The 24,460-nt window shown below is 37.9% G+C and overlaps 1 protein-coding gene across 2 annotated transcripts in view; it reads right to left on the bottom strand.

The window, feature by feature from the left end:
- The window catches only part of RASA1 (RAS p21 protein activator 1), a 62,380-nt gene that overhangs the window by 27,131 nt on the left and 10,789 nt on the right, over positions 1–24,460 (bottom strand). The window contains exons 1-8 of one of the 2 annotated variants that reach the window (XM_082302037.1): positions 15,550–15,667; positions 15,077–15,226; positions 12,442–12,577; positions 11,614–11,684; positions 8,190–8,307; positions 7,302–7,333; positions 3,271–3,323; positions 2,486–2,636 (exon numbers count right to left, since the gene is read on the bottom strand). In XM_082302037.1, the coding sequence (XP_082158163.1) occupies positions 2,486–2,636; positions 3,271–3,323; positions 7,302–7,333; positions 8,190–8,307; positions 11,614–11,684; positions 12,442–12,567 (551 nt within the window). In that variant the 5' untranslated portion in view covers positions 12,568–12,577; positions 15,077–15,226; positions 15,550–15,667. Of the gene's footprint in view, positions 1–2,485; positions 2,637–3,270; positions 3,324–7,301; positions 7,334–8,189; positions 8,308–11,613; positions 11,685–12,441; positions 12,578–15,076; positions 15,227–15,549; positions 15,668–24,460 lie in introns of those variants that run through there. The other variant, XM_082302036.1, reaches the window with a different exon arrangement.

The following is a 24,460-nucleotide window of genomic DNA, read 5'->3' on the forward strand; positions in this document are numbered from 1 at the left end:
AGGAGGACAGGAATAGAAAACAGAAAAGGTTTGTAGGAGAGCTTATACAGATTATGACTGACCATCACTGAGCTATCCTTTTAAATACTTATGTCAGTAGCACTCCTCTACAGGGAAGCATTCATTCAAATCACCAGATTCAGATTGCAATTGCAGTTGGAAGCTCAGGAGAGAATTAGTGAGAGATACAAGCTGAAATTCAAGGCATTTAAGTTGCTCTAATTTATTTTTGCAGCTACTGAAATTTACACTGTAATAAAAGAACAGCAACAGAAGCACCAACAGAAATTAATGATTTACATGCAAAAGATCAACCTAGAAAAAGAGCTAAATAATTAAGGAGATAAAAATATACTGAGTGTGTCTTCTCAGTTCATGCATACTCAGCTGGGTGTGCAAAGATATGAAAAAGGCATGTGTTCAACACAGAACAATAGATGATACTGTAAAAATCTCAAAAACTTCTAAATAAAGCCATATCAAGGCATCTTGGTTGGCTTTTCTTTCTCATTCTGAAGCTATGAACTAGTGCAAACTTGGCAAAATGACCTTCCCACAAGTATTTTTATTTTTCAGCTATGTAAAATGAGATTAATTTTTGCTTCAGTTTTAATGAAATAAAGGAATTTCAATTTTTACTGAGATGCTGTCTGCATATGTTCTTTTCTGCTTAAGAATTTCAACTGTGTCACACTACAGAAAGCAATGACTCAGTCATTATATTTCACAGGTTGAATAGCTACTACCAACATTTCATAAAACAGCATTGTATATTTTTTCTCACTCATTGACCTTCAATGCACCCTCTGCTTCCTTGATTAGAAATTACATCAGGAGTTCCTCAATGTAAGGAGCAGGTGCCTGCAGAATTTATGCATTTTATAATATGGGCTGAAGAATAAACTCAGTTGTATTTAAAAACTCCTTTCGAGTAACATATAGACCAGCACTCCGTGCCTTGATGGAGCACCTAAGGGCTACATTCCTCATTACATGTTTGAACTTCCAGCAAATTTACCACCCTGATACTGAATGTGAGCTTAAGAGTATAGTGGTAATTCTCCCAAACATGCAACAAAATAGGTTTTCTTTCATACTGTGGAAGATCTCTGCAAACTAGGTACCAAAATATTAAAAAACTTTCTTAAAGCACTTTGTCATAATTTATTGCTGCTTAACTTTACAATCTTGTTTTCTGTTCAGCTGCATAGAATCTCTTTCAGATAAATGTAATCTACACCCCAAGTGAATCAAGCACTGTATTATAAAGTAATCTGAAACAACAACAATGGAATAACTTTCTGAAAGTATACTATTTAATGCTACAAAACCATTTGAGACTAGTAAGAGTTCTGCTAACTTGCTGATTAATTTGACATCACCAAGTGTGGGGGGCTCCTGGCCTATCATTCTCCTAATAAGCCATATAACTAGAAATGGGCATTTACCTTCATGAAAGGCTGACACTGCAGCTAGCCTGGTTTTCAGTGAGGATGGCGGGAGGCCAGACTGATTAATGAAGAAGCTGTTCAAGTAGCCTGGGTGTGGGATGGACATAGCTTCATAAGAGTCCAATTGTTTCGCCTCAAAGCATCATGCGAGTGAAGTCATATGAAGAAGTCCACTGAACTTACTTAGGAGACCTTTACATTTTCTCAAACACAACAGCTGATGAATCTCTACCCACTCAGAAGCCAAGCTGGAGTGACAGAAATTATCTACTGGGGTAAGAATGCCCTGGTTCTAGGTGAGCAGGACTGGAAAAACTATGATTTTTTCAAGGCAGGCAATGATCTCTGTTTAAGGAGGGAAGTGTGTTTTCACTACTGAAAAGTCTTCCAGCTACAACAACTCTAAAAGAAATACTCTCAAAGATGGCGGTGTACTGATAGTTTCTCTCCACAAAAGGGGAAACACCTCCTTATTTCTCTTCCCTTTTGTACAAATTACTGTATTTTTTGCACCAGTGGCAAAAGAAATGCATCTTAAGTTTGTTCACTCTAAATGAACTCATCTGTATTTCTGTTCCAAGTATCATGCACATATTTCAATGCAATTTAGTAACTTTTTCCAACAATGAAGGTGTTTTTCCCCTTTCCTCTAAATACCCATTTTTATTATTTGAAAACTCTGTGATTGTCTCAGATAAAATTAGCATTTTTATTTTCCCCTTTTCAAACAGACAATAACACATGGAGAAGCTTCCAAGCTGCTTCAAATAGAGTATTCTCTTAATTACTGATCCACAAGTTATGGAACCACAATTTACAGAGTGAAGCAACTGGTTTGCAGAAGAAGCACAAATACTTCAAGAGAAACAAGTTACACTTGGGTTATTTAAGCTGTAAGAATTTGTTCAGTTAGAAGCAACTACTAAGGAAATCAGGGAAAATATTTAGTGTAAAGAAAACTACAGTCTTAAAATCGTAGTAGTAAATAATAATCAGGAGCAAGTTATACAATGTTTTTTGACACCAAAACTTACCTATTATAGTATCTGCCTCCCATCATAAACTGATTGTTTGATGTTGGACATATTTTAAAACGCTGAATATTTTCACTGGTCCGGAAATAAAGTGAATAATCCCCAGGGGTATTATCTGAAGGCCTCACAAGAAAACTGCACACCTGACCAACTGAAAAGACATCATAATAGTGTTATTTTTCTTAGTGATATACGTAAACCCTTACTAAATCTATTTCTACACAAATTAGGATGAACTCCACACCTGACGAAATACCAACCCTATAAAGGTAAATTCCAGCAGTGATCTCAGACTAGAAGAACTAGTACCAAACCACCAAAATTAACAAAAAATGGTTCAGCTGTAGCCTGCAACCTAGCCACATCTTTGCCGTTCTTTAAAACAGCATACAAAAAAAAGTTTGCTAACATTTTCAAAAAAACACAATCTCTGTTCCAGTATTTAAAGTAGGCTATTAAACAAAATGGATCAGAAGCAATGTTTTCATTTAAAGAAATATTTGCTTTATGAAAGTGAAATAATTGATTCCATATATAATAATTTTATAATTAATTAAATCAAAAGTTATTAAACCAACTTCACTTGAGAACATACTTAGTACTGACAGCCATGAGAGTTTTCTTCCAATGTAGTATCCTACTGAAGTAGCAACCAGAGGGGTTAGAGAATCTACAACAATCGTATATGTTCAGACATAAAAGGAAGTTTTGCCACAGTTTAATATTAACAGGATCACTTTGTGACATTTCACTATCACTGTATTTCACATCAGAAATACATGTACCTGTCATCAGCAAATTGTAAGCTTCTTGTTTGGAGATCTTCCCATGGAACCATCTTAACAAAGATGAAGAGGAAAAATTAGAAAGCAAGACTACCAGCTCTCTTTTTTTTTTGGTTGTGGTGACATCCAAGGCTCTGGGACCTATGAATTAATCTTTATTTAAAAAGATCCAATATATATATAGATCAGACAATCAATTACTATGATGCTTAATGATTCTGTTCTACCAACAGCATGAAAAAACTAACACTAATAGATATATAAATAAATTACTTTCAGTAAAAATATCCAACATTTGGAGCTGATGTTCAAATACAACTGTGTTTAGAGATTGATATGAATCGCCCAAAAAGTAGATAATTTCATAGGCATTATTTGAAGTCATACAGCAATGTACTAGAATCATGAAATCTGAAGCTCAAACAAGAAGTTAAACATGTAGAGAAAACCTCAAACTCAAATTTGCCAGAGCTGTGGCAACAAAACCTAGCTTTGTTAGATTAATGAAAGCTTTGATCTGACACCTTTGTAGTTTCCCTGAGTCCTGTGTCAGAGCAGTATCCCACAAAAGTTCACAGCCTCTGCCTAGTCAGCCTGATACTTACCACTATTAAGAAAAGCCTAATATGCTACAACTTAATAATTTGTATTTAAAGGAAAGCTAAAGATATGGCGCTTTTGTTTATCAGAAAAGACCCCAGTTTCTAACTTTCTTTCTATACTACCTTCAGATCTTAATTTATGGATTCCTCTGAAAGGCAAATAACCACTGAAAGACAGAATCAAAGCTCCAAACATCTCTTACAAACTACTGCGGAAATATAAAAATTTTAAAATCCACATTTGAAGACATCCATACTGCCAAATTGACTAGCAGAACACAGTAAACCAAACAGGCCAATCAAATGCCTCCTTCTGCCACTGGCCTCTTAGAAAGTGGGAAACAGCAAAAAACCAGCAAGCACCAATATGACAAACAAATGAGGACATCAGATTTAGTCATCAAGCCACTAGACATTTTTTTAGAACTATTTGCTACTCATCTTCACTTGTGAAAGTAATCTATAAGCAGACTGACATATCAACACAGTGTTGATTCTAAGTTGCACTCGATTTTTAAAAAATGGTAAAGTATTTAAGCAAATAGAATGAAAGTTACAGACTGTGACTTTTTCTTCAAACTTTAAAGTGTTACTGTTTGGGTTTTAGGAGTTGTCCTTTTGGGTTTTTTTCCCCCATACATGTTAGGGAGACAATAACGACTGGATACTTAAGAGAGACAAAAGACATGGCCACAGCTCAGGGGAGGAGTCCAGCTGGCTACCCTGTCTTTTACCTGGAGGTTTCTCGTGTAGGGCAGAGATGCCGCAAGATCTGGACTGAGGAAAAGGGGTTCAGTGGAGCCCCTAGCTCTCTGGTGCTCTGGGCATTTGGAGGAGAGAGAGGCTGCAGTCACTGTGGGGAGAATTCATCACCACTGCAGGGTTCTGGCTTCTGCTTTCTTCTATCATGAGTGGAGCTCTGCTCGTGGGGAGCGGCCGTTGCACTCGGAGCTTGTTAACACCCTACCTTCACTAAAAAAGGGACTTTTCACCATCTGCTCAGGTGCCTCAAGGGGAAATTCCCAGGATCCTGAGCCCACTTTTCCCTGCCCTGCTGGGAACCAGCCGCCGCTGCCCCACCCCGCCGTTCTTTAGCCACTGCTCTGAGCCTTTGCTACACTGCGGCTCTTCACCCCCTGCCTGCCGAGACATCCCGGGGTTCCCACTCCAGCTGTGGAGATTGCTACATCTCGTCTACCACCCGGCATTTTGTGCCCATTCCTGCCGTTCCAGTTTGCTGCTCCTGAGAGTCCTGCTGGGGCACCAGGATTGGCTGTCCAGGGGATTTGTGAAGTAAGCCTTTCTTCCATCCCTTCCCGTCTAGGCCAAGCTGCCATTACCGTGTCCTCCCCGAGCTCGCTCCGGAGCGCCCCCTGCAGGCGCGGGGGGACCATCACACCTGCCCTGCTCACCGGGAACCGCCAGCACCCCTCCCGGCTGCAACATTAACTGCACCGAAGGAGAAGGTGCCTTGACAGGCGAGAAGGCTCTCACTCGCTTTCTGTTTGTTGTTACTGCCATACTTATTGTTATAGATACTAGTAAAGAACTGTTATTCCGTTTTCTCATACCTTCACCTGAAAGCCCCTTAATTTCAAAATTATAGTAATTCAGAGGGAAGGGGGTTACATTTTCCATTCCAAGGGAGGCTCCTGCCTTCCTTAGCAGACACCTGTCTTTCAAACCAAGACAGTTATTATAAAAATCACAAAACTGTAGGATCACAGAACCCTTTGGGTCGAAAAATACCTTTAAGATCAAGTCCAATCCTTAACCTAGCACTGCCAAGTCCATCACTAAACCATGTCCCCAAGCATCACATATACACACCTTCTGAATCCTTCCAGGGGATAGTAATTCTACAACTGCCCTGATCAGCCTGTTCCAGGGCTTGACAACCCTTTCTGCAAAGGATTTTCCCTCATATCCAATCTAATCCTCCTCCCATGGTGCAACTTGAGTGAGTGTCCTCTTGTCCCATCACTTGTTACCTGGATGAAGAGACCTCTTCTGGCTACAATCTCCTTTCAGGCATCTGTAGAGAGTGATGAGATTGTCCCTGAGCCTCCTTTTCTCCAGGCTGAGTCCCACCAGCTCCCTCAGGTGTTTCTCATCAGACTTGCGCTCCAGACCCTTCCCCAGCTCCATTTCCCTTCTCTGTATTCACCGCCACACCTCAGTACCTTTCTTACTGTGAGGAGCCCAGAACTGAACCTACAACTCAAGGTGTGGCCTCACCAGTCCTGAGTACAGGTGATGGTCACTGCCCTGGTCCTGCTGACCACACTACTGCTGATGAAAGCCAGGATGACATTGGTCTTTTTGGCCCCCAAGGCCCACACTGGCTCATGTTCAGCCATTGCTGACTAGCACTCCAGGTCCTTTCTGCTGAGCAGCTTTCCAGCCACTGCCCCAGCCTGTAGCACTGCAGGGGTTGTTGTGAACCAAGTGCAGGAACCATCACTTGTCCTTGTGGAATCTCATACCATCCGCCTCACTCACTCAGCCTCTCCAGATCTCTCTGCAGAGCACCCTACCCTCTGGCAGATCAACACTCCCAGCCATGAGGGAAATACAGGCACTTTCTAATACTGCTTTGCTACTGATGCCATGAAGATTTTTGCCTTTTCTTTTATACCCCTGTTATACCCCTGTTATACCTTTATACAGCTTCTGTATTCCTAGTGCTTTTTGCCTACATTCTTGGACTTGTTTGTTAAGCTAAGAGACTAAACATTTTAGAAGCTTCGTAGCTAGGGATCAGTGTGCCCCAGACCCCAAGGTCCTCTCCAGAACATATTCTGTAAACCAAGATAGAACCATCCAGGGGAAGGTTCCTTGGGGAGGGGGGGCTCACTTGAACCTCTCATTGGGGAATCTTTGATAGATATGCTAATTAGTAAAGCCTATAATGTTATACCCAATGTTGGGGGAGACACACGGGAACACGTGGAAGAAGAGAGACAGAGACAGGGAAAGACTCGGTGGGGTACATCTCGATGCATATGACCTGGACGTGTACACCTAAGGATCCTTAAGAATAAATACCAAGGTAAAATCCCTTTTCCCCTTCTAACCGTGTATACCTCTTGATTTTAAGACCAGGAAAAGGCATCACTACAATATCTAGAGTTGTTATGTCCAAGGCAACTGTGTTCAAGAAGTACTCCATGGTGCATATTTTGGCTGAAAGTGATCATACACGGCCTCATCTAAGACTTCAGCACTGCAATACCCATTAGCAAGAAACATACCTTACAGGACTTTTTCATGTTAATTACCGCTGCATCTGCAGCAGCTACTATATAAAAAAGTATTGAGATTAAAAAATAAATCTCTTTGGTCACTTTTCCAAAAACTTAGAAATCTCATAGTGGAAGTTTACAAACAGTTATGATTGCTTTTAAACAACAAAACAAAAATCCTTACATTTTGCCTTCATGGGGATCTTCTTCTCTTCCCTATGAGAAAATTAACATATCAAGTGAATGACAACAGTACAACTCCATTTAAAAAAAAAAAAAAAGCCGTAAGTTAAGACCTTCTGTAGAAAAAAATTACATTTAGAAGTCTGAGGCATTTTTTAACCAGAGGGCTTACTGCGGCTCTATGAAAAGTTTTCTTCTTCTTCATTCATTAGGTGAAAATTCAGCAAAAATATGTTATTTCTGATGATTACTTCTGTCATGATCCAAGTTCTTTAGAGGTGGTAACTTCCTAAAATCTCAACTTTCCTAAGGTTAAATTACCACTGACCTATCAGTCTATAGATCAATAGTCTAGTACTGCCATTTCAATTTAGCTATTCACATCCTGACACAGGTCTATGAAAAGCATCTCAAGTAACATTGCTATTAGGAAAACATATATACTGTGTAAGACGGTATTATTAAAAAATCTATTTTTTTGCTTTTTTTTCTCTCACCAATAAATTTGAAACCCAAATTTCATCCTTGAATAAAGACCTACCACAATGCAAAATTACATTCTGTTGAGTTAGTGAACATTTCATGGCAATTGCAAGAAAGAAATGCAATTTAATGATTCTTCACCGGGACAGTTGATTTTAGCAAAGTGCCTAGTAAATTTACAGCACCATTTATTTGTACTTCACTTCAGACAACACATGCATAAGCATTTTTTTGATAATGAATTAGGCTTAAAGGTTTGGTTTAGTTTTAGAACTAGTAGATCAAATTACTAGGTTTAAAGTACATAATTAGAAAACAAGCAATTAAGTATCACTAGTTTTTGTTCAGTAATATTTTATCAAAAAATCCCATTCATTTAAGAAATTTGAATACAAAAACTACTTACCACTTCTTCTACCAGGTCTTCCACAATAAGACCTTGTTCATCTGTCCGTAGGTTCGTAACCCACATCCAGCCATCTTCCAATTCGTTATGGACAATAAACATGTCTCCTTTAAGGAAACTGAAGAGGGTTACAGCAAGATTTAAATCAGACATACGATCATAATATAAATTTTAATGAACACAATGAATTCTTGAGTATATTTACCATAAAATATTTGGGAAAACCTATTTGTGAAAAATGCAGGAATTGATATTCCAAGCACATGTGTATTTTTCCTCACAGTTAAGGATATACAAGTTTTTATACTTCTGAATTACATCTAATATCTAACACATACTTCAGTGCTGTCAACTTCAAAGTGTGCTGATGTATAAAACAAAAATAACACAGCAATACCAAAATACCGTAATATTGTTCTTTTATCAAGAGAGATCAAATATGAAATAGAAGAAAAATAACCCTTAGTAGGCTATAAGAAAATAATATTCCTTTCATTGAAAGATTATCTTGCATAATATAAGTTGTTTGATGCCATGAAGATTTTTCGCCTTTTCTTTCATACCCCTGTTATACCTTTTTTACAACTTCAGTATTCTTAGTGCTTTTTCCCTACGTTCTTGGCTTGTCTGTCAAGCTGAGAGACTAAACATTTTAGAAGCTTCATAGTTAGGGATCAGTGTGCCCCAGACCCCAAGGTCCTCTCCAGAACACATTCTGTAAACTAAGATAGAACCATCCAGGGGAAGGCTCTGGAGGAGGGCTCACCTGAGCCTCCCATTGGGGAATTTTTGATAGATACGCTAATTAGTAAAACCCATAATGTTATACCAGATCTTTTGGAGGGGTCCATTGTGGTGTGCATGTCGGTGCATTTGACCTGGACATGTGCACCTAAGGATCCTTAAAATACATACCAAGGTTAAATCCCTTTTCCCCTTCTACCCGTGTTTGGCTCTTGATTTTAAGACCAGAAAAAGGCATCAGTTGAATACCTATTCATTATGTTCTCACATCTGAAGACAAGTGATACAAAGAGAATACAGAGCAGTTACCAGAGATGCAATGCAGTTAGGTAGAGGAAAAGCGTAAGAAGCATTAACATTCAGAATCAGAGAATCACAATCAATTAAGTTGGAAAAGACCTCTGAGAATATTGAGCCTATGACCAAATACCACATGTCAGCCAGACAACAGCACTAAGTGCGACATCCAGTCTTTCCTTAAACACCTCCAGAGACAGTAATTCCACCACCTCCATGGGCAGCACTTCAATGTCTAATCACCCTGTCTGTGAAAACTTTCCCCCTAATGTCCAACCTAAAGCTGCCCTTGAGTCTGAAGGAGAGTTTAAGATTATGTCCTCTCATCCTGCCACTGGTTGTCTGGCAGAAGAGACTGAACCCTACCTGGCTACACACTTCCTTCAGGGAGTTGTAGTGAGCAAAGAGATCTCCCTTGACACTCCTTTTCTCCAGGCTGAGGCCCCACAGCTCCCTCAGCCACTCCTAATAGGGCTTGTACTCCAGACACTTTAGCAGTTCCATTACCCTTCTCTGGACACAGACCAGGACCTCAATGGCTTTCCTGAACTGAGTGGCCTAGAAGTGGACATAGTACACAAGGTGTGGCCTCACCAGTGCTGAGTACAGGGGAAGAATCACTTTCTTAGTCCTACTGGCTACACTACTGCTGATCCAAGACAGGATGCCACTGACTCTCTTGGCTACCTGGGCACAGCTGGCTCCATCTTCAGCTGCTGCTGACCAGCACCCCCAGGTCCTTTTCCATTGGGCAGCTTTCTAGCCACTCTTCCTCCAGCCTGTAGCTCTGCAGAGGGTTACTGTGGCCAAAGTGCAGGACCCAGCACCTGGTCTAAGGGAGTTTTCATTCCTGGTAGACTAGTGTAAGTTACTCCTTAAACGTTAAGGGCACAAACTCAGGTCATATGAAAACCTTTCACTGCAGCACAGAATTTTCAATGATGTTTCATGATGCATCAGGGTACAGCAAAAACAATAAAGCACTGAAGCTCATTAACTACTACTTCCATTCAAAATTTCATAGCAAATGTCTATGGTGTGGCTCTCATCTGAAGTAGGCTAACAGAAAAAACAAAAAGCAACAAACCACTATTGAAAACCAGGAATAAATTCAACTGCTATTCAACTTTAACAGGTGACAGACAACAAGAGCACCCTCCATCACTGTATAGTTACTGAATGGAAAACAAGCTGAAATTAACTCAGTAACACTTCAAACTTGCTCAATATTAACTATGATATTAAAATTCTAAGTCAAGATTCTCTGAAATACACAATGTCTTCAAGAGCATATTAATTCAATCTAGAACAAACTGAGAACTTTGGTCTCAGCTATGCCATGAATAGAACTATTTTAGCCATGCAGACCTCAAAACCTCAGCTCTATCCTAAGAGGAAGAAAAGGTTTAATTGCTTACTTTTTGTCATGATAGCAAAACAACAAAATGCTATTTCCTCTTAAGCTGATAGGTACAATAAGGCACGTAAAGAACTCAATTTTTTTTTTATTCTTACACATAGTAGGAAGCCTTAGTTGCAATGTGCCATTAGAGAGCCCCTTCCCAGTCCAACCCTCACTAAAACACATAATTACAGAAACAAATATCCTCCTATCATCCTTTAAAGAATCAGACTAGACTGTGAGTCTTGGAATAAATTTCCACCCAAATGAGGATATAAAGCTCTAATATCTTTCTCTACATTTTAAAATAATAGTCCTAAACCTAAGAAAATTCCCAATTCATCTGGTATATTACAGCAACTTACAAAACCTGTCTCATTATAGAGATTAGAAATCACCCACAAATCACTTTGAAATCCTCCTAACTTTTTATCTGGAAACAAAAACTATCTCAAGAAAGCAGTATCAATTCCAAGTTACCAGAAAATGGTCTTCTATTGAAAGACTCACTTCTTCCATTCTTGAATTTTTAAGCAGTCAAGGCTCATTTTCTCTATTAATCTGAATTGCTTCCCTTAGCTATAACATCTACTAATAGTTTTGTTGCAGTTCATGAGAAAAGCCTAGCTCATTTCTTTCGCACACACAGATAAGGCACTTCCATACAGGATTCTTTGACACATGAATTTTCCCTTTGGGTAAAAATCTAGGGCTTTATAAAACATACTTCAAAATTATAACATTACTAATTTTAATTCTATGTACCTAATGTACCTTCCCTTACAATCAATACAAACAACTATAATAACAACAAAAAGTCTTATTTCCAACAGAAGAACAGAGAGGTTATCACCCTTTAATCTAACTGTGTCAAGTTGAAGATGCAACTGGAAGGTATTTGCATATGTACACCTACTTAAATTATCACGATTTATAAATACTCTTGAGAATTTCACAGCTACTACCATCATTCAAACATACCTTATTTCATCAGTTTCTGGCACTTTGGTGTAAGGCAGAATTGCTCGAACTCTCCTTCTGTCTTCCACAGGCTACAGTTTAAAAGAGAGCAATGGTTTTTTTCTCTATACTCTATACTGTATACCGTAGAATCCTTCTCCCCAGCATTATGCAATAGCTGGGGCAAAGAACTGGTTAACATCACTTATATCCACCTTGCCAGTTTTGTATTTTCAAAGCTCAAAATCACTCACTGCAAGCTAGAAACATGTAATTAGTTGGTTAAGAGAGCACTTATTTTAAACTTTTTTTCACTTAGAGCAGAAGGAATGTCCAGAATTTTAACATTCAGAAACATCTTTATTCAGGTTTTGAGGTTTGTTACAGGGAATTTTGCAGTGTTCTGATTCATTTTTAATTACTTTATTGTTTTAAGGATCGGCATGTGAAAGAAACCTTGCTTATCTTTAAGGATGCATATTTGAAACCATTGTGAGATATGCAAAATGTCACAGAACAGTGACGATTACATTACAACTGTGCTCTTTATTAGCCAAGAACTCAGTATTTTCTTGTTTTTCTCTGTCTACTTAAAATAATGTTACTACATTACGAGATAACTGCAATACCTCTATCTTCCTCATTACATATTTTCATTAAACAGTAACTTTCTTATCATTACTTTGTATCAATAAAATTGCATTTTTATACTCCTTATACTTCCACATATGCCTATACAAAGCTACCGGAAACTTTCTAAAATACTTTCCCCAACAAAAATGATGAATAGTGATTAAAGTTACAAACTTTAAGTAAATTAGTCTTCAGAATTTTTTTTTTTTTACTTACCTCCGGAGGTGCTACTGGAAATAAGAGCTTTTCCCCTTTTAGCAAGCAGGACACATGACTGTAATAACCAATCAGGTCTGAGAGTGAAGCAAAGCGACGCCCACCAATGTAATAGTCTCCACACATGGCAATAATCCTGTTAATAAAAAAAAAACCAAAAACTTCACATTAGATTTTTTTTTTTTGCTACCAATTTTTTTTAAAGAAAAGCCGATTAGGATCATGTTTTATTCTTAAAACAGTGCCTATATTCAGCAAAATGCAGTATTACAGACTCTCTATAAACATGTAAATAAACCTAATGAATATTTCATCCAAAAAATTCATATATATATTGTATGATCCACCAGTTCTTTATCTAAAGAAAGTGCTGATTCACAGAAAAACACAGTACACTTGTCAGAACTAAATGAAATCAAAAGAAAAAAAAAAGTAAGTGTGAACATTCTGGAAAACTGAAATAATGCACTAGTACAGAACAGCATTATTACATTATTACTGTATCATGCACAACATGCATCTTTTATAATAGGCATAAATTTAACAAAGTAGCAAAGTACCTTAACAAAAACTTCCTACATTCAAGACTACACAATGCAGAAAACAAACACCATCAACTCTTAGTCATTTTGTTACAGATAGTTTAGCATCCATATTAAAAGTTAAGAGATTTACTTTGGAATAATCAAAGTATCTCCTTAAACTCAATTAAAAAATTTGGTATCTAATGAAAAAAGCTTACATAATCATTTCAGCAGTTAAACAAAACAAAGACTTCTTACAAAACTGTTTATTTTTTTCTTTAAGGTTTGTGGTTTTTTCTTAAAGAGCTTCTTTAATGCATTAATTTGAATTAAATTGTTTCTCCCAAAAAGTAATGTAAAATACATACAAAGATGAATCTTCAGAGATTAAATCTGAATTAAATGCTCATAAGCATATAGCACTGCAAGAGGAGTCAAAAAACAATGCTCAGGAGATACGCTAGCTCCTTTGGCATATTTTCTGTTAAGATTCCTTCATAAATTATCCAATGGATAATAGAGTCTAAATGAAATATAGTGTTTCAGATTATTATTTCATCAAGCTTAAATGAAACATTTCTTTGGAACACTGAGTTAGCAAATACAGAAAGACTTCTGTAATCACAGAGAACTCCAAAGAAAAAGATTAAAAATAAATATTTTCTCTCAATATATATTGTATCACTCTGACTCACCAAAAAAGGTAACATTTAAGTGAAAAAAAATTTAATTTTGACACAATCATATGCTGCGTGAACATATATGTCTGTTTACAACTTTCAAAGGACAGCAAAAGTACACAAAGAAAGATTCTTTAAGGATTGAAAATATTTTAATGACCCTTTTCTTGGGGAATTGGAAATAATTAGATTATTTTCTACCTGAGATACCAGAGACACTTTTATGGCGTGCATGAACCAACAGTCAATTGTCTGACACTGGCTTCAAAAGGAGAAGTTTTTACAGATAACCCAAAACTTCAAAACAACACTAGAAAGTAAGTTTTAGAACACTTTGCTTTTCTGCTACTGCTACACAGAAGCCAATTCCCAAATGAGTATGAGTACAGCTGAGAGCTGAAATTGATAGTTCAGATGGCAAAATGCAAATATGAGGTACTATTTGTGTGTCATACTGTCTGCATTTACAACAACTATGCCTTCATTCCAATGGTACGTCAAGACCTCTGAATCACACTTCCACCACAGAGCAAATACAACCAAAAGTTGCCTACATTTGCAAACCATGTGTACAGTGGATCATAAGCTGGTATTCTGGATAATTCCCACTTTCAGAAGTTGAAGAATTTGCTTTGGATTTGTTTGTTACCATCAAGATAGCTGACAAAGATTTTTTCTTTTTTAATGCTGAAGAAACATTTGCTTTCCTGTTTTGTAAAGAGGAACATTAAACTACAGCACTCCACTTAATACTGTTCAAGCTTTTCTCAAAATACTTCTCATTTACACCAACGAATAACTGAACTTACTAATGCACACTATTTGCAAATGGTAAAGTAATCCTAGCTGCAACTTGGGATGAAGAGCTACTTGTACTTAGAACAACTAATTCTAACACATGCTGAAAGCTGTTTCCAGCAAGCCGTTTGATTACTAAACATATGAGCTCTTTGCAGTCTTTGGTTTGAGATTGGTTTTGGTGGCTTTTTGTTTGTTTGGGTTTTTTTTTGTTTGTTTTGGGGGGCTGTTTGTTTGTTTTGGTGGTTTTTTCCCCCTCAAAATGAAGGAAGCAACCAGATTTGCTAGCACTTTAACTGTGTTAACTACAACGACTACTATGGAACAGACACAAAACAATCTCCTTGACTGACTAATGAAACCTGTATGGGGCTTTAAGTCTATCCAAACCACTTTAGGCAAGCTTCTCTATCCAGATATTATCCCTTACACTTTTGTTCTTCATCCAATAAAGTAACTTTTAAGCAGCATGTTTTAAAGCAACTAAACACAAGTAAGAAGCTGTACCATGAAAGCATGGAGCAAGAGTCAAAAATACTGCATTATAATACAATCATTGTTTCTGCTCTACTGTGTTCTGAAACAAAAAAAAAAATAGATCACAGTATTCAAAATAAAACACTTAACTCTCACCTAAAATGATTGACATTTGTTTTACTAAGGAATGAAAGCACAAATGAACCTGGTCTCCGATCACTCTCTCGAATAAGGTAACTTCCAGGTTTTCCTGCTTGTCGAAGACGTTCTTCTGCAATTGTTCTGTCAAGTTTTCCATGATACCACCTGAAACAAAAGAGTAAAAATGGGTGTCCTTAGAACTTAAGGGTTTTGTTTATTCTCACAAAACAGACCTATGAAATAAAGAAAATCTTTCTGTCATAACCAATATAACTCCAAAGCTTTGTTTCAAAGCTATCAAATTGTTACAAGTTCAACCTCCTAGTTTACTTATTTCCAATAAACAGTATTTTTAACACAGCAGTTTTTCAGACAACCTGCTTTTCCCAAGGAACAACCCTAAGAGGCAGAGGCTCTATACATATCATCAGTTTTTATCTCCTCCCTAATTTGTTTACTTTAAATAAACAGAAACAGAGCTGACTCACCTGACTTAAAAGATTCTTGTATTTTAAGCCTACACAGGCGTCAGTTCAGGCTGGGTATTTCAGAAGCACAAACAGAGAAGTGAATTGTATCAGGCTGTTCCTCAGCTGACAGAGATGCTGCTGCAGCAAAACCAGTAAAGAACTGGAAAGCAGTCACCAGGCCACCATCCAGCCCCAAAACCACCTTTCCTAATCCCAACGTGCACCCTTTCAATCAAAAGGGAGCGCTGATGCATGGCAAATCACAGACTGCAAAATCTGACAAAGGAACATTTTAATCTACGGCTACCATTCAAGCATTCAACCACCTTATCTCAGTTTATTTACACGGCCTTTATCAGAACACATGTTCTACTCCAAATGATCAAGTACAACTTTCTTTTTTTTTTTTTTTAAATGAAGAGCAGTTTTCAAAGACAGCCACTGTTCTCATTACCTTCACCAAGCCACAGCATGTTCCAGAGCTATATATTGCAATAATTCAGTAGCTCCTCCACCTAACTTTGCTTGATTAAACCTTTAGTTTTTACACTCAGAAACTGTCAGCTTCAAAACAGCCACTGTTTCAGACAATTTAAATCCTTCACCATTTCAGATCACATACCATTAGAACTTTTAGTTCTAACAGTTCACAGACATTTTGCAAGATTCACAAACATGCAATTTAGAAAAGATAATGAAATGACCTCTTGAACTAATAGATGCAAAAATATCAAATATTTCACAGCATAGTTTCAAAAAAAATTTAAAAAATTAAAAAGCTGAGCTGTTGATAAAAATCTGAACAGAAACGATTTTTTTTCTACAAAATGGAAACAAAAGCTTTGAGAGCTTTTATCAGAACAAAAACTAGATCGACTAAACCAATAAACACCATTTCACCAGTAGGAGCAGTACAAGCATAGATATTGTTTAACCTGGCAAAACTGGGTGCTTGCTAATATTGCTCCCCTTTGCTTCTCTTCCTCATCCTGATCAAAACAAGTTAAACCAGTAGAAGCCCTGTTGTATCTGTACAATGTTTAAAATTTGACACTGATGCAGGCCTAGTTATATTAGCAAGACCCTGTGTCATTCCATTCCAGAGCAAAGCAGCCTCATGTACAGAAACCTGTCGTTCAAAAACAGTTCACAAAGAAGTGGATCACACCATCCCTACCAGGAGGGTCCTTTAGGAATCGAAACAAAATCAAGACTGTTGATTCTGAAGTAACTAGGATGAAATATTCTGTGTGTCAGTGTGCACAGCACAGCTGAAACTTGAATGAGTTTGTTGCCAACACATCACAACTGAGCATTGCTTTCCTGGATAGACTGACTTTCATGAAGTATAGAACTCCCCAGAAACCCAAGAAACTTTCCGGATGAAGAAACCAACATTCCATTTCATGAAATCTATTTTAGACTAATAATAGGTTCACTGAGATTTTATTTGTTCCTATTTAACACCCACTTGAGGAAAATAATATTAATTCTATTGAGAGACACACTTCATTACAATGCCAAACTTAAAGAAAGGCACAATTTCAAAATGGAGAAGGTGGGAGTCTTAATAAGAATGCAAATTACCAATAAAAAATTTACAGAGTAAGTAGAAAGGCAGGATCATATGCAGATAAAAGAACTCATTTTTCTGTAAGGGACCGGGATTTCTAATAACAACAGCACAAACTTAGGTGCTCCAATTTTCAGTCGAGAATCTTCAAACAAAAAAGGCACCCTCCTTGCTGGTGACAGCCATATATATATATATTGTTATATCCCACATACTAGAGATCACATTCTCTAACACTGAATAGCCTATATATATTTTGTCCCACTCAACAGTTTTATATCAACCATGCCTGAAGACATTTATTACCTGGTAACGCACTTAAGAAAAGGTTTGTTTTCTGAAATAAAAATATTAAGTTAATTTCTGAGTGCAATTAAATTCAGTGTCACTGAGCCCATATATAAAATGTTAACTTCTGATAGAAAAAAATCACTGTATTTTACAGGTCACTCTGCATTAGTGTAATGTACCAAATTACTCTACAGTAGTAGCCACAGAAATTCATATTAATACTAACTTCAATACAAACAACAGTAAAGCAGTCAATATTGAGCAATGATAAGAGAAAACTGCTCAAGTGGTATCCTCAGGAAATCTCTGTAGATTGCACTCATCTTTGAAAAAACAGGATACACACTTAAGTGCAAACTAGTATGATACCATTAAAGTATGCAAAATGGTTGTCAAGAAATAACTGCATTTTTCCCAGAGAGCAGAGGTTCATCAATAGATAAAAACAGTTTGTTCAAGCAATATACAATCGAGAAGCACTGAAAGACATCACTGTCAGAAGTTCGTGCCTAATAACTCATCCTGCTCTCACCAGTTTTCAGTATTACACTTGGCAACTTTCCGTCATTATCTTCAAGGACTTTGATAGCAAACAGTAGAGACTGTTTTACAAAACTGCAGTACTCAATCTGATCTAAGGATATCAAGTGCTCACTTAAGGAGTGACATTATGTATTTTCTTAATATTTCTCCTAAATGGTTGGGGTTTTTTCTCCTGCCTTGAAATACATCCATAGGTCAATTTTTCTGTGAATATTGACTAATCTAACAAGTACTAACGAAAGCCTTTGAGATCTGTTATGCTGTATTATCAAAGACAGATCCATCCAATAGTCAATGCTATCCAAACAAAGTACACCAGAAATGAGTAAACTACAGAGCTAGCCATACTCCCAATTTCATCAGACAATAGTGTGCAGAAAAGGATATAAACAGGCTACAAAAATTTCTGAAATTAAATAAAGTAAGCCCCAGATCCTTTGGTTCTAAGCTTCAATCAGGTATCTGAGCGAAGCCTGATATCAGTATTTCTGAAAAAATACATCACAAGAAACCACCTCTCCCTCTGAGTTTTATAAGTCAAGATCTACAACTTCAGTATTTTGCAATCAAAACATCTTCAAGTTTAATGTTTTCAGTCAGAAGCAACACTAACCTTAGAGATTCTTAATGAATGCAAAAAGAATTACTATTTATGGCATACTTTAAGGCTCATGAAAGGAACTAAGGTTTGGATAGAAAAGTATCACACTAAAAACCTGCCTAGCTGTTCATATGTAAGAAGTTGCCAGGTGACTGTGACTTACAAATGCCTGCACTCAAAACTCTAACTCACTACCACTTAGATGTACATCTTCCATCATTGGCGAAGACAAGGTCCCTATAATTTTTAGTCAGTCACCTCTGCTTGTTTGTCTCATCCTACCTAGGAACACTTCTGTATTTCTAACATTACCTTTACATGTTTTTAAATGCTGACAACCCACTACTTTCACTGTGTTTTGAGCAAGCATAATTCAATGACATTCTGAATCACAGCTAGGGCTTTAACAATACAGTTGCTGCTATAACACACATTCAAAGAGAGTAAGTAGCCTTGCAAAAGTATGTTATGAAATGATTCAGGTGGTTGTTTCTGTGACCACTTGTTTAACTTGCCTGCTTTAAGAAATTTGTGTAATTGTTCTTTATTTTGCTCCTAAGAGAATACCAATAAAAGGCTTCTGTGTTTCAGAAACCAGTCAAAATTGTGCATGAAAATACTCCCATCTGCCAGTGTAAATCAAATGCAGCATCTTCAAAACTCCAACCCTATCTATCAAAATTTAATTACAGTAAGAAGACAGAACAAAGACACAGCATCACAAAGAGCTCCTATATCTATACAAGCAACATAGAGGTGTGCACAAGAATGGTGCCCATACCACTGCCACACTGAGTGGCTCACAACTGTAAGTCAAGTTATGAACCTCACTGCAGTCAGAGCTGTCACCTCTGGTCCATAGGCAAACAAGAGATCCCTGTATTTTTCCATGCTCCATGAAAGATGCTGGCTACCACACCCCCAGTGACACCAGCCCCATTAGGCCCAGAAAGCCCTTTCTACTGTGAGAAGGAATGCAGTTACACTGCATCCCTTTAACCGGTTCACAGTATAGATATATGGCTTCTGGCCCCCAACATGGCCCCAACACCACAAGGCCCATGAAAGGAATAAACCACTCACAAAGAGGTAGCAGATGGTGAATTTACCATATGGAAGGAGGCAGCTGCGATTGCACCTGGAAGCATGTCACATTGTACAACCAAATCCTTCTATTTACATATTTCCTTTCTACATGTGGCAAAACCAAATATGAAGCTTTGCTGCTCCACTAAAAGACTCCGCTCTTACAGTACACTGCAATTTTTGCTTAGGAACACAGTAGGTAAGGGAGAAGAGAGTGCAAGAGGAAGTGCTGAAGGGAAGTAAAAGTGAGTTTCAGCAACTTAGTACAAATATAGATGTTGATAACATCTGTAGACCTCTCTATTTCCATCTAGAAAAAGCTATGATGCACAGGAAAAACAGTCATCAAATGCCACATGCACTTCACTCAAGGCTCTTCTCAGCCAAACCATGATGCTTCAAGAAAGCCTGTAGTAACAGTGGAGAACTTGTGGAATCATGGTCAGACTCTGCCTTAGTGCCTTTCACACATTAGAGAGTCTTGTTACCACCTCAGACTACGAGCTCTGTTTCAATTAGAGGCAAAAGAGAGCAAAGACTACTTTGAAGTGCAAAAATCCTCAATCTCAAAAGACACACAAAAATCTCAAGGAGTTTCATGAAGACAAAGGAGAAAAATTACCCAACAAAATATTCTGAATTATTACTTTTGTCTTCTTATTCTGTTAACCCCAACCATCCTCCTCTCAAGCCTTCCATGTGAAGATTGTCTTGGGGGTGGATCACCGTGATGAGGATATCCCACCATGATCATCTGTGGTCATTTGATCACTGCAGTCATTTGTGCCAAGAATTGTCACTGTTTCCTCCTGGGTCCCCCACAGTTCAGGGGATATCACAAGAGGTGTAAGCTCGGCCTTGGGTCCTGTGAGGCATGAGGGGAGAGGAGCTTTTCCTTAGGCAATCGAGGAGAGGAGCCACAGAGGTAACAGTGAGTGTGGTTGGCCCAGGATATTGCTACCTCATCATTTTCGGCAGTGTGACCAAAACCCGCCTGCTTGCTTCCCTGATTCCTTGCTGCAAGGGAGCCCAGACCCAATGCATGAGTGCTGGCTGAGGCCAGGGCCATCATCACCTGGGAAGGTCCCACTCTTGTATCAGAGTGCCCCTGCTGGCCACAAGAGTGCGGTACTGCACCTTGCCGGCTTCACCGGAGCCCGCTAGCACCCTCTGCCAGCTACAAGGCAGTCACTACAGCTGTTGCATCACCAGAGTCACCAGTGCCCCTGCCGGTTGCGGTCGTAACTACACCAAAAGGGAAAAGTGCTTAACGGGCGAGAAAACTTCAGGGGTTTTTTTTGTTTGTTCTGAGACATATATATATATATGTATGTGTATATGTATATATAGCTCATATATATACTTCCTAGTAATGTTACTCCTTTTCACATATTTTGGCCTGGAAGCCTCGTAATTTTTGAAGTCACAATAATTTGGAAGGAGGGGTTGTTTTTCCATTGCAGGAAGGTTTCCACCCTGATTATTTTTCTGGCAGATATTCTCCTCAGCAGATTTTAAACCAAGACAAGATTCAATGCTCCTATTCACTGCTGAGTTTCATTTCAGTGTTAATAGTTTCTCCCAGTCTAAACAGCACTCTTGGTTTTACTACTTTTATCCAGATTCTGCCTTTTATGATGACTTCATTCCCCATCTCTGTCCTATCTGTAGGCTCTATTATGTGCCTTTATGCACATAATTTGTGCAATTAAACTAAATTAAATTTCAGTTAGATTTTACTACATTCATCTCCTTCCATCTTATTAGTCATTATTCAGTAGTTACCAACTTTTCACCAAGTCTTTGTGGCTCTCCACATCACAAAACTTTGCTATCAGAAAAAGATCTCCAAATATACTACAATGGATGCACCTTTAAAATCAGCAGTTGAAATTAACTTCTAGCCAAGTAAGTGTTCTTTGTGTCATGTGCATGACACTGAGTGTTACATACTGTTCTAAGAACATGAGGGAGAGATTTTCATCCCTTTTGCTTTCCTAGGCATTTTTCTAAGAGGCACTCAAGCATACCCACGTATGCCTAACAAAGACTCATTCTGCTTTTCTCATTTTTTTGTTCCAAAAATCCCTCAAAAATAGCACAGGGAAGACTGACTGAACTGTGCTGCACTACAAGACTAAGAACCACCAACTAACATGGAAAGTCACTAGCACAAGCACTCTTTGGCACACTAGCTGTGTCTAACTGTGGGACTTGCACACCTCCACAAGAAAGCCATTAAAACTCTCTCAGCAGTTTATGTCAGCTCTGAGCTAGAACTAAATACATCAACTGAAAACCTCAGTATGTCTTAACAAAGAGACTATGAAAACATGAAATAGCAAAATAAGCATATAGTAAAAAGAATAACACAAATAATTTCCAAAAGGACAGAAAGGCTCTAAAAGTTTCAACAGCTGTAGCAAACAATGCCATGATTTTAAAAGAGACACAGGTGTGACAAGAGCATAATATCCAACACTGAAAAGAAGGCTGCCTATCTCATTTTCCCAAAAACCACCAATAAGCAAGAGAAATACAGCTAAACTTGATGAAAAATAGCTCTTGAAACAGCTGGCATTTTTCTTACTAAAGAGTCAGATTAGGCAATGAATTCTGGAACTCATTAAAGGCCTTAGCAAGAAACTTCCCATTTTTACACGCTAGGTATCTGTGCCCTCAGGTGAAAAATACACCTTTTTCTGTTAGAACTGAGTTATTACTTCTGAAACAAAGTTAATAAGGCTACATAAATGAGCAGATACTCTTGACAATAACTAAGGAATTTCTAAGATGTTGCTCAGTTTGTCCACCATAGGAATAAAGACATTTCTCTAGCATCCTTTTTGTTTTAAGGAACAGAAGTAACAAAAATATCCACAGATGCTTAGAAAGCATAAAAATCTATGCAAGAAAAAAACTGAGGAAAAAATGTGCTTTGAATAAGACAATGCAAGCAATTCCTTAGTGTTTGGTATTATGTAAATATCCAACCTTGAATCTGGTAACATCTCAAATGCTAACTCTATTAACATATGGCAATATTGAGAAGAAACTGACAATGATTACATTTTATAAATAGAAAATATAATACAATTTATCTATAAAATAACCATACAAAGCCTCATGGGCCATAAACAGAATTTCCTTTATATGGCTAAATATTTACATAGAGATATATAATTTTACAGAAAGCAAGAAGTTAACTCAATAACAATAAAAAAGAAGATGAAAATTTCAGAGAAAACACCTTAACACAAATCTACACATAATTACCATATGATTCCTGAGTCGACTATCAAAAGTTGGCTAAACCTAGATGGTGATCATCCCACTCCACCCAGCTGTGAGGCTGCAGCTGGAGTACTGTGTCCAGTTCTGCTCCACACAATTCAAGAAAGATGTGAACAGACTGGAGAAGATCCAAAGGAGGGACACTAAGACGAAGAAAAGGCTGAAGAACCTGTCTCATGAGGAATGAATGAGCTAGGCCTCTCATGTTCCAGTAGTTAAAAATCATTCACTGAAACAACCTCCCTCAGTAGGAAGAAAAACCTCACTGGAGGTTTTCAAGATGTGACTGGACAGGTTGCAAGATAATCTCAGTTATACTCCCTTTGCCCCAAAAGGCTGGGACATAAGAACTTTGAGGGTCTGTCCCAATCTGGGCTGGTTTATGGTTCTATGATTCTATACATTCCAACCCTCATGAAACTTTATATTCACAAAAAACTGCAAACTTGAGGATGAACAACTATTGCTATTTCAGTTTAGCAAAAAACAGAACACCAACCAAAAAAAATTGATATGGTATGAAGTTGGCCTGAAAAGTAGCTGAAAATACTGAAATTTCAACATGAAAATTACTTTTCTGGGTCATGAAACTTTATATTCACAAAAAACTGCAAACTTGAGGATGAACAACTATTGCTATTTCAGTTTAGCAAAAAAACAAACACCAACCAAAAAAAATGGATATGGTATGAAGTTGGCCTGAAAAGTAGCTGAAAATACTGAAATTTCAACATGAAAATTACTTTTCTGGGTCTGATATTCGTAAGAATCAGACTGCTAACTTTCCATAATGTTGGGGAAGATGAAACAGGAAAGCCTTATAAATATGATTGCCTGACAAAAGATTTTGGGAATATGAAAACTATAAGCGACATCGAAATGAAAGCCACCTTTGAGATACCAAGTCTTAGTTACTGAACAACTGGAAAACAATGGTATGGCCGACTGAAGGTAATCCCCTCTTGATTGAACAATACCCTCTGCTTGCAGGCAGGTCCAAGGGTCAGAGCAGACCCTACTAGCTCAGCAGAAGGGGTCCAAAGAGTAGTTTTTAGAAGTTAAGATGTAACACTCTATGGTAATATAAGAACTCTTACAGGCTGTATGTAAATGCTATAGGATTTGTATCTTGTATTAGATTGGTTAGTGACAATTAGAATATTCAGTACAGAAGATGATTTATTGTATTGTAACCAGGACTTCAGACACTCTTACTACACACACTCTTAATACACACTCTTACTATACTCTACACACATTCTCTCTCACTACTTCTTCACCCTCATTCCTCTCTCTCCCCCTCTCTCTCTTTGCTTACCCGCTTACTCTCTTGCTCTCTTGGGCCTGCTCAGAGCTGCAGCTGCAGCTCTAAGCAGTGCCCCTGTACCCACGCCCTTTGCAATAAACCGCATGTTCCACGATCTGACTACAGAGATCTCTCGTCACCGTCTCCATCCGTCTACACCCGGTCCAGACTGAACACCCTGCACCTACAGTCTGGTGCCCAACGTGATTGCCGAACCCCCCAAGCTCCTACAGTC

The sequence above is a fragment of the Coloeus monedula genome (genome assembly GCF_965178545.1).
Source record: "Coloeus monedula genome assembly, chromosome: Z".
In the NCBI taxonomy this organism is placed as follows: Eukaryota; Metazoa; Chordata; class Aves; order Passeriformes; family Corvidae; genus Coloeus; species Coloeus monedula.